General features: G+C 33.3%; 1 protein-coding gene across 1 annotated transcript; it reads left to right on the forward strand.

The window, feature by feature from the left end:
• Positions 1–2,063: 2,063 nt before the first annotated feature.
• LOC128155945 (uncharacterized) lies at positions 2,064–9,783 on the forward strand. The gene is made up of 3 exons (XM_052817852.1): positions 2,064–2,381; positions 4,673–4,822; positions 7,177–9,783. The coding sequence occupies exons 1-3, from the start codon at positions 2,108–2,110 to the stop codon at positions 7,389–7,391; spliced, it is 639 nt and encodes a 212-aa protein (XP_052673812.1). The 5' UTR covers positions 2,064–2,107; the 3' UTR covers positions 7,392–9,783.
• Positions 9,784–10,655: the final 872 nt, after the last annotated feature.

Here is a 10,655-nt window from a genome sequence, read left to right on the forward strand (position 1 = left end):
CTTAAAATAAAAAAAAATTATTACTTTGATATTGTGAACAGTCGGATTGTGAATTAAAACATTTATATGAAATTAAATTCATTCAAACTATCATGTTAAATGGAAGTCCAGACTTTTTAAGCTCTAAAGAAATTCGTTATAAAAGTGTTAAATTTCGTCATTATTCACCTCTATCGGACTCAAAATCAGTTCGCTATATCCGTAAATTCGTTATATCCGAATTCGTTATAACCGTAAAATTTTGCAAAGATTTGTTTAGAATTCTACCGGGGACTCAAAAAAACTTAGCTATATCCAACAATTCGCTATATCCGTGGTCGTACTAAACGAGTTTAACTGTAATACGACAGGCTTGTTTACAGTTTTATGAATTCCTTTAAACAGGTTTGTGTGCCTTTAACAGAAAAAATATTAGGTATTGTCATCTGCATTTTATGACAATATATATCGTATCGGTGTCGATGACAATCGATAAGAGCTCTTAAGCAAGTTACCATTATTTTCATACATTTGACAACATGTAAAATTAACAAAAAAAAAAGAACACACACACACACACACACACACACACACACACACACACACAAAAAAAAAACACATCAAAACTATCCTCCCTGGGGCCCCTCGACTCAAAACATATAATTTATAGATTTTAAGTGACCGAGTGAAAGCTATACAAGTTTTTATTATATTCAGACAATGAATATTGTACCATAGACCTAAGCTTCTTTTCCTTTATTAGTAAATATCTTTTTAAACATGAAAACACACCTCTGCATGACCCCCAACTGTCTATAGCAAGAAGTCGGCAAGCTCGTAGTAAAACATGAAGTTACTAACACTTCGCAAAGTGGTCTCGAATATTGATTCTCGTATTACAACGTTTTCTGTCAAATTGTTTTTCCATTTTCTCTCCGAACGCGTTATTCCACTGACAACAGACCGACCACGTTTTCGCGTCGACACCTTGTGAACGTATCTAAAATTAGCTCGTCACATCACGTGCTCATGAATATTTCAAAGTTTAGCGTTTATTGACCGACCCGGTCAGTAAATGAATTAATTGGAATATATTTTTAATACTTTATTATAGAGGTGGGGGGGGGGGGGGGGGGTTAACACTTAATCTTCCTAAGAGACGCTTCGCGTCGGTTGACAATGGCTTTCTTGGTGTGTCAATTTCAACAGTTACCCTCCCAAACAGGCACTATTTATATAATATTATATATCTAATGTTACAGTAAACTGGGGGTAATATTTCTGCATAGTGTTTGACCTAGATATCCTTTAGAACCGGCCTGCTCCTAAAAAAATGAAGATATTCTAATAGGTTTAGCTAAAAAGAAGACACTAAGATATAACTTTTTAGGGACACAGCGGTCCTGGGTCCAAATTTGCAAAAAAACCTACAAATATTTCGGAAACTGATTTCTATCATAGTGGTCTATATTTACTTCTATAAGTGTCCTTGATATGCGCTTGCTATGTCACACTTAATGTTTTTTTAGCCCTGTTTCGATTCCATCTATGGGCATATTTTTTTTTATAAACACTGTTTTATTTTTTATGTAGAATTGTGCATTTTGAATATTAAACGTCGATCTTCTTCCTTAAGTACACATTTGCTTTTTGAATTAAAGAAATATATCAATATTAAAGGTAAATACTTCCCTACATGTAAAAGAAACCGACCGAAAATATACCCTAGTATAAGCACGCTTTGTTTAAGGACAAGTACCATTCACTCCGTGTTATTCGACAGGTGCCACGTAAAAAAAATCATGCCTTAAAGACCTTGTATCGTTTTATAGAATATAAACTGAAAACAATTCTTTTAAAAAAAGTTCATAAACCATACTGTTTGGATGACGACCGGACAACTTTTTTTCCAGTCACTATACATTATGAGAACTAGAACCTAAGAGTTTACTGTATATGGCCTAAAATCAAGAAGTGGAACAGAAATCGATATGCTTTTTGTTAAGACTGGAACCAATACCGGCCCTATAGGTCAAGTCTATTGTTACATACAAGTGTTCCTTTATTCTTCCGGAATACTCCCTAAGGCTTTCTCGAGAATCGACGGATCGGTAGCAGATCGTATAAAATGACGTGGACAGAAACTTTTTCAGCCTCCTCCACTTCATTAAAAGTGTCCATGGCTCTGGCTCCGATACAGGCTCTAATTTATATCATCGGATACTCAACCAACTACTGGGTGACAGCAAAAGTTACACCAGTAAACACTGGTTCCTTGGGGGATGGAGATAGCATGTCCGGGCTGTTTAACAAGCTCGGATTCGAATCCTACAAAGGTTTATGGGGAAGTAATATATGTATGCTGGGCCAGTACCAGACAAGTGAATTCGGTTCCATGCCAGGTAAAAGAACGCTGGACATTAATACGTATGTCTTAATTTGGATAGATTTACACTTTCCAGTACTAACGTCTTTGTCTGTAATAATACAACGAATCGATTTTTTTTAAAATTTATACTATAAGTAATTCAATACACTTCACCAATTACTATTTTGATATTAAATGGGAAAATTGCTGAAAATTATATAAGTAATAAGAAATCATTCTTTGAATAAAATAAGGTAATCAAATACGGTCGGGTGTGATTTAGTCTATCATAAAGCTCTTGGGAATTTATTGGCTTTGATCATTTGGATTGTATTTGATCACCTCATATAATACTAAAGAATAATTCCTTATTCCATAAGAAAGTACTGTTTACAGAGAAATATTGTTCCCTGTTTTATTTTCGCCCCCTTTCACCATCGTCAACCGGCGAGTCTATGCCTGGGCGAATTTTAATGTTTCAAATTTTCTCTCTCCGCCCTACTACGATCTGATTGGACAAAGGTAAGTCAAAACATTACGTAAAAACTTTTCTGGAGTTAACGCCTATTAAAGGCTGCTACGTAGTTCGCTGTACTGTTCCTGAAGAAATTTTGCATTCAACACAATGGCTAACCAGATACGCTGGCCGATTTTCAAATAAAATTCCGAAAATACATTACAATTACCGTGAAAATAGATTGTCATGTGTTTGCCTGAACAACAACTATGTCAAAGATTTTGCACGTCTTTCAAGAAGATGGCTCACATGCGTTGCCTTTGAAATAGCTGATCGATTTTGAGTTATGTAAGAGTCTAGATTCCAAGTTCATTTTATTTCTCTCATAACATATAAGATGTTACATAAGGTGCAGAATTATATAACAACAAAAATTTAAGTAAAAGGAAAGGTTGGTTTAGATATTTTATCTACATCTATAGAGTAAAATACACTCCATAAATCTCAATGGTAACTAAGGATGTCAACGAGCACTCGACTGTCGCTCGGTCACGCCGATGTCGTCTTTTCTTTTACTCGTTATACAGTGAAGAAAAAATAAACAAAAACAGTTTTTTTTCTAAACGCAGAAAATTTTTGGGTTTCAAATGGATATAACACTATTCTTTTGTCGGAATTTTTGATCATGTTACACTTTGTTCCATCCCCGTTATATTTTTAAGCGGTTAAAAATTGATTTCTTGATTATGTTCATCATATTTTTTAAATAGAAGAAGTACTTGAAGAGATCAATTTGTGGTTCTTATAATCAATTAATTATTGAATTAGATGTTAGTATTAATCACAAATTTAATCATATCATCACAAGGCGATTGTTTTTCATAATTATTAATTTTAATTGTTGATTTCCATGGGACAATGACTAACATGAAACAGGCCACATTTGATTTGCCTAAGATGATATGGAGCTCAACTATGTGTAAGCGTTATCAGAAAAAGGAAAGTTAAGACATTAGCTAACGGACGTAATCAATTAAATAATGTACTGGTAATTGACCTGTAACTTTGGTTAACCCCCATCCCCATTCCCGTTCTCAAAGACGGTAAATTAGATTCATTAGTGTTAACAAATCATCATACTATCAACACATTAGGAATTAAATTCCAGAATTTATGATTTAAACATATTTTTTTAAAGCGCGTTAAGTGGCTCGATAGTTAAAAAAAATGTTGATGTGCCTTCACAACCCACTTTAAAAAAAAATTTCAAAGTGGGTTAACTTAGTCCTAAATTTAACGCACTTTGAAATTTTTTTTCAAAGTGCGTTGATTTGGTCCCAAATTTAACGCACTTTGAAAAAAATTTTCAAAGTGCGTAATTTTTTCAAAGTACGTTGCCACAAGGCTCTGATTAATCGACTAAGCTAACCGAGTCAAATTGACATCCCTACATGTAGTTATAACAGGTAATTCCTTTTGTATTCTTTATTCTTCTTGTTCACAGGCTTATTACGCAACATGTATGTTGCAATACTGTATTCTACGTAGAAAAAAATGCGAGTGAAAGATTCATAAAAGTTTATCAAAACTCCGCTATAAGACAACTTTGATTATTCTGGATGACCATTTCATATTCAATGCACACAAGTGATGTAATATAATGAAAAAATACGTCAGTAATTTTAAAAGTACCTGTAAAATATAGCTAGTATCCGGCTTACTCAAATGAACAAAACAAAAACGTCGATATTCTCCTTTATGGTTGCTCATTTATGATTCATATATACACACCCTATAGTTTAATCGGCCTTAAGGCCTTAATCCGGTAATGCAAAAAGTAGTTCTTTACATTTTCACTCTTTTAACAGACTGGCTACACGTGACGAGGATGTTTGCAACGCTTGCTCTGATCGGGTTCGTGGTGACCATTGTTGGCGTGTTTGTCTGTCTGTTTGTGACACAGCTATCACAGAGGCAGATCCTACACATTTTGACGTGTGTGGTGGCGACTTCAACAGGTAAACTCAACAAGGAGGTGCCTAACCACATAACCAATAGATAGAAATATCAACATATGTATAAAATTTTAGAATATGTTCTCTGCAATGCATATATCTAGCAGATTGTCAATTATAAATGGAAGACATGAAACATGTTGACAGGAACAGGTGCATGCGAACCAATTCTTATAAAAAGTGTATTATGCAGATTATTCTGTGTTGTTAAATGTTTTACCTTAGTTTGATAAACTAAGCTAGGAATAACAATTAAGAACACAAAAGACATACTGTGGTTTCATTAATTTTCGTGGGTATCAATTTTCGTGGATTTTCTGAAAACCACAGTTTCAAGGATACGTAATTTCGTGGCCAATAATCCTATCAATACAAAATGTTAGTTGATATTGAACTTCAAAGAACATTTAATTTCGTGGATCAACTTAACAACGAAATCCACGAAAATTGGTATTCAACGAATATTGATGAAACCACAGTATTTTAGATTTGTAACACACATTTCAATAACAATCTACTGACTTTACAATATTTCTGTTTAAAGTAATATAATGCCCTGTAAGGACTAAAACCCTGTGACTAAAATGGTACACACATTAAAATATCCACAACGTGTACACACGTTAAAAAAGCCACAGCGTGTACATCCTTTTGTGTACACAATTTTCTTATATTAAATTTGAACAAGACGTACTATGGTTGTTATATTTTCAGGTGTTTATTTTTTTTTTTATATACAAATATTTGTTTTTGTTATATTTGCAGCTGTTTGAGGTTGTTATATTGACAGTTGTTTGTGGTTGTTAAATTTAAGGTTAGACGACACGTTCCTCAATTTTAGATAACTTTTTCCAGGAATTTGTTAATGGTTTACTACTACTTTGACAAGCTTTCTTGCAAAAAATTAGGGTACCTTACCAGGCATTTCTGCAAAATACTAGAGTATGCAATTTCCTATATAATCTTCTTGAAATTACACTTGAATTGCTGATATAAAAATAAATACATCTACAGCACAACGAAATTCACTATATTATAACTATATCTTCGCCGGGGCGGGGCTTTGAACTCACGACTATACGCTTCTGGCAGTGAGCGCCCACGGTTCTAACCACTCGACCATCTAGACTTATAACCAAATCTAAGTAAATTTTGATCATTTTTAAAGTAATTATAAAATTAATATTTTTTATTGGAACTCTTTATTACGAGGAGATACAAAAAAGATTCTCGAGGAACGTGTCGTCTGACCTTAAAGCTGTTTGTGGCTGTTATATATACAACTGTTTGTGGTTGTAATATTTACAGCTGTTTGTGGTTGTAATATTTCCAACTGTTTATGGCTGTTATATCTACAGCTGTTTGTAGTTGTTATATATACAACTGTTTGTGGTTGTAATATTTCCAACTGTTTGTGGCTGTTATATCTACAGCTGTTTGTAGTTGTTATATATACAACTGTTTGTGGTTGTAATATTTCCAACTGTTTGTGGCTGTTATATCTACAGCTGTTTGTAGTTGTTATATATACAACTGTTTGTGGTTGTAATATTTCCAACTGTTTGTGGCTGTTATATATACAACTGTTTGTAGTTGTTATATATACAACTGTTTGTGGTTGTAATATTTCCAACTGTTTGTGGCTGTTATATATACAACTGTTTGTGGTTGTTATATATACAACTGTTTGTGGTTGTTATGTTTACAACTGTTTGTGGTTGTTATGTTTACAGCTGTTTGTGGTTGTTATGTTCACAGCTGTTTGTGGTTGTAATATTTCCAACTGTTTGTGGCTGTTATATATACAACTGTTTGTGGTTGTTATATATACAACTGTTTGTGGTTGTTATGTTTACAACTGTTTGTGGTTGTTATGTTTACAGCTGTGTGTGGTTGTTATGTTCACAGCTGTTTGTGGTTGTTATGTTTACAACTGTTTGTGGTTGTTATGTTTACAGCTGTTTGTAGTTGTTATATATACAACTGTTTGTGGTTGTTATGTTCACAGCTGTTTGTGGTTGTAATATTTCCAACTGTTTGTGGCTGTTATATATACAACTGTTTGTGGTTGTTATATATACAACTGTTTGTGGTTGTTATGTTTACAACTGTTTGTGGTTGTTATGTTTACAGCTGTTTGTGGTTGTTATGTTCACAGCTGTTTGTGGTTGTTATGTTTACAACTGTTTGTGGTTGTTATGTTTACAACTGTTTGTGGTTGTTATGTTTACAACTGTTTGTGGTTGTTATGTTCACAGCTGTTTGTGGTTGTTATGTTTACAACTGTTTGTGGTTGTTATGTTTACAGCTGTTTGTAATTTTATGTTTAAATCTGTTTGTGGTTGTTTAATTTACAGCTGTCTGTGTGTTAATAGCCGTGATTATTTACGGTACTCAGTACAACAATCCGGATCAACTGTTCCCGATCCAGACAGACAAGGACATATTCTGGTCTTACGGTCTGTGCGTGGCGGCTCTAATTTTAGACATCATCACCTCCATCTTACTGGCCATCAACGCTCAGAAGAATCACATGGTGTACTTCTCATCTTACATTAATTTTCTCTTATAAAATATCAGCTAGTTTTGTACTTCAAATAACTTGTACCTTCTATTATAATATCATCTAGTGGTGTATTATAAATCCCAGTGTTCTTTTCTGTTATAATAATAATAATATAATGCATCATCTAGCGATGAACTTCAAATCTTGCTGTACTTTTCTGTTATAATTAGGTCACCTTGTCACTATTAGTAAAGTGACCTATTACGATCTGTTTTCGAACGTCGTCGTGCGTTAACATTAGAACATTTTCAGCTTTTTTGCTAAAATACTAGACCAAATTTGATGTCTAGCCTCTATAAGGGAAACTTGGTGTACAAGTAATTGTTAAAAATCTTCTTTTATACGAGTGGGCACTCAGCGGAAAAAAAAATAAATGCATGACTATGATGAGTAGTGATGTCTCTACCACAATTATGAAATTCATGGTCCCTGGGTCAGGATTAGCAGGCCTCAGGGCGGTGCCAATATGACCATATATAGTGAAAATGTATTAAGTCTTTGAGAAAAACTAAACAAATGATCATGATGCCCATGAACATTTATTGAATCATCTTAAAAAATCATTTTCTCTTCTTTCACAGTAATGGTAGATAAATAGAACGTATGATTATGATGTCCATGAAGCTTTTTACCTTCAATGACAATGACAATGAACTTTATTCTCATAACTGAATTTACAGTGTAGAGAAAAAACATATGTACAGTATGTACAAACTACAATATATATAATACAAGCATGATGAAGGGATGACAGATATAATTTAACCAAGAGAGCTAACTCTCTCAAATATAGTATCTAATAGTTTACTTAGTTTATTTTTGTGACATTAAACAGTTTTTCAAATTTTACAACATTTGGATTTGTTATGAAATATTTTGGTAAACATCTAACCCTTGAATTGGATATATATACATCAGTACATTTGAAAAGGTAGTGAAATTCATCCCCAATTTCATTGCAGGTACATAGTTTACAAATTCTGTTTTCTCTAGGAATATTAAACCATCTACCTATCTCAATAGGTAATTTAGCATAACCAGTTCTAAAGTTACAATATTTCTTACATAATTGTGTTGGCAAAGTCAATAAATACTTTTCAAAATCCAGTGAGTTTTAAAAAATCCTATAATTTAAACCTTTTGGAGAATTATGTACCTCACTACTAAGTATACCATGATTGCTTAAATTGGTCTAATAAAATATTGTATACTTTAGATTTTAACCAGGGTATGTTTATTGTGTTTTGATACCATATATATGTCAATCCACATTGATTTAAAGTTTAATGTATATTGTGAAATCCATGGCGTCTGTGTCAGGGGTTTCAGGCCGTCAGATGAAGTTTATATGGCCATATACTTAAAATAAATTAAATCTTAGAAAACCGGTATTCTTCTCTTCTCCCATATATAGTTGAGAAAAACTAAATGCATGACATATAAAAGTATGTACTAACATTTTGAGTCAGGGGTTCAGACCCTTAGAATGGGGCCAAATGCAGAAAAATGTATTAAATTTTAGAAAATCCTCTGTACTTCCACAGTAGTTGAAGATAAATAGAATACATGGTTATGATGTTCATGAGGCTTTCTACCTAAATTGTAAAATTCATGGCTCCTGTATCAGGGGTTTCAGACCCTAAGGCGGGGGGTCATTATTGCCTTATAGAAAAATGTGCAAAACTTGATACTTTCCTCTGCACGTTTACAGTGGAGAGAGATGAACTAAATACATTTGTTATTATGTCCTTTTCTTATATTGTGAAATTCACTGCCCATGGGAAAAGGGGTTAAGCATTTTTATTGGGGGAGAGAGGCAAACCTGGCCATAAGGTGAACATGTATGTTTAAGGTCACGAGTCATTCGGGTAACCTATTGCCGTTCTCGTGCTTTGCAATTCTACATTAGGCTATGGTACTCAGGTGACCGTAAAGGCCTATGGGCCTCTTATATATCATCTAGTGGTGTACTTCAAATATCACTACTTTAATTATCTTTGAAATTTATTTTTAATCATATTACCTTATAAAATCATTGTACTTTTCTTTTATACTGTTTTTTATTCCATTAATATCCATCTACCTTATGTGTGTATTTAAAAACTATTTTGGATACGATTATTGTTAACAATAACATACTATATCACTTGTACTTGTTAGCTATGTTTTGTTATATTTATTCCCCGATTCCTTTATTTCAATAAGGATTCAATGTCTAACGAATAAATTCTTCAAGTTAACTTTAAAAACTTTCACAACTCTAACAAGAACGTCGACACATGTTTAATTCCACGTACATTGTAGTTCATACTCCTACGGTTGACTCTAATCCCCTATAATTAACAATTGAGTTCATAATCAGTCTGCAGAAATTTCACACCGAATAACAATAAACACCCCTCCCTTGTAGTTTTTGTTTTAATTCATTTTTGTTATTGATAAATGACAAATCAGATAAAATGAAGGTTTTTTTAAATTTGTTTTTCTCTTCTTGTGGGATTGCCTGTCATCAAATTCCTTATCACTCCTTCGTTGTGGAATTTTGTTTTTGAATTGTTGTTTTCTTCTTTTTTTTTTGGTGGAAAAGATTGAGAGGAAGAGAGATCGAAAAACCAATCCGCCTTTGAAAAAAATTCTAACAGAGGCCCAAACTTCTATCTATGTACTTTAAAGATATGTAGCATGCGTTCGTCGTGCAAATGAAGAAAAAAATTGATTTCAGGTGAAAAATCAACAGTAGAAAAACCACAATCATAAAAACAAAAGTTCCTGCTGTATTCAAACTCGGGACCTGCGGGTCACTGTACCCATTTCGCTATGTACAGAGATAGACACACACTTTCGGCATGCAGTATGAACAGTTGAACGGTTGAAATTGCCGTACCCGCGCGCGTGTTGTAACGTATTGTCAAAAAAAGTAAAAGTCACCAAGTGACCCTGAAATGGGCATGGTCACGATTTTGATCAAATTCTATTTTTCTGCTTTTATCATTCACAGTGCATTATAGGAATGTATTTCTAATGATCAAAAGATATTTGAGAGTCAATCGTAGAGTTAAAAGCAAGATACAGGGCTCATAACTCTTTGTCATGTAAACAAGGCTTGAGTCCTGTTTTTGTTTACATAGGTTCAATATACCAGTAAAAAACCTTTTTTAAATGTCTATTTTCTTATTCATTTGAAGCATAAATAAACTGTTCCTAACGTTTAACACATTCAATTTAGGTCTAAAACTGGAATTTTCATTTCAACATTCAAAATACAATCAG

Source organism: Crassostrea angulata, chromosome 1, assembly GCF_025612915.1.
Source record: "Crassostrea angulata isolate pt1a10 chromosome 1, ASM2561291v2, whole genome shotgun sequence".
NCBI lineage: Eukaryota > Metazoa > Mollusca > Bivalvia > Ostreida > Ostreidae > Magallana > Magallana angulata.

Coding starts and splice junctions, on each gene's coding strand:
- LOC128155945 (XM_052817852.1), top strand. CDS start 2,108: ATGACGTGGACAGAAACTTTTTCAGCCTCCTCCACTTCATTAAAAGTG. Junction 2,382..4,672: donor TGAATTCGGTTCCATGCCAG/GTAAAAGAACGC, acceptor CTCTTTTAACAG/ACTGGCTACACGTGACGAGG. Junction 4,823..7,176: donor TGTGGTGGCGACTTCAACAG/GTAAACTCAACA, acceptor TTTAATTTACAG/CTGTCTGTGTGTTAATAGCC.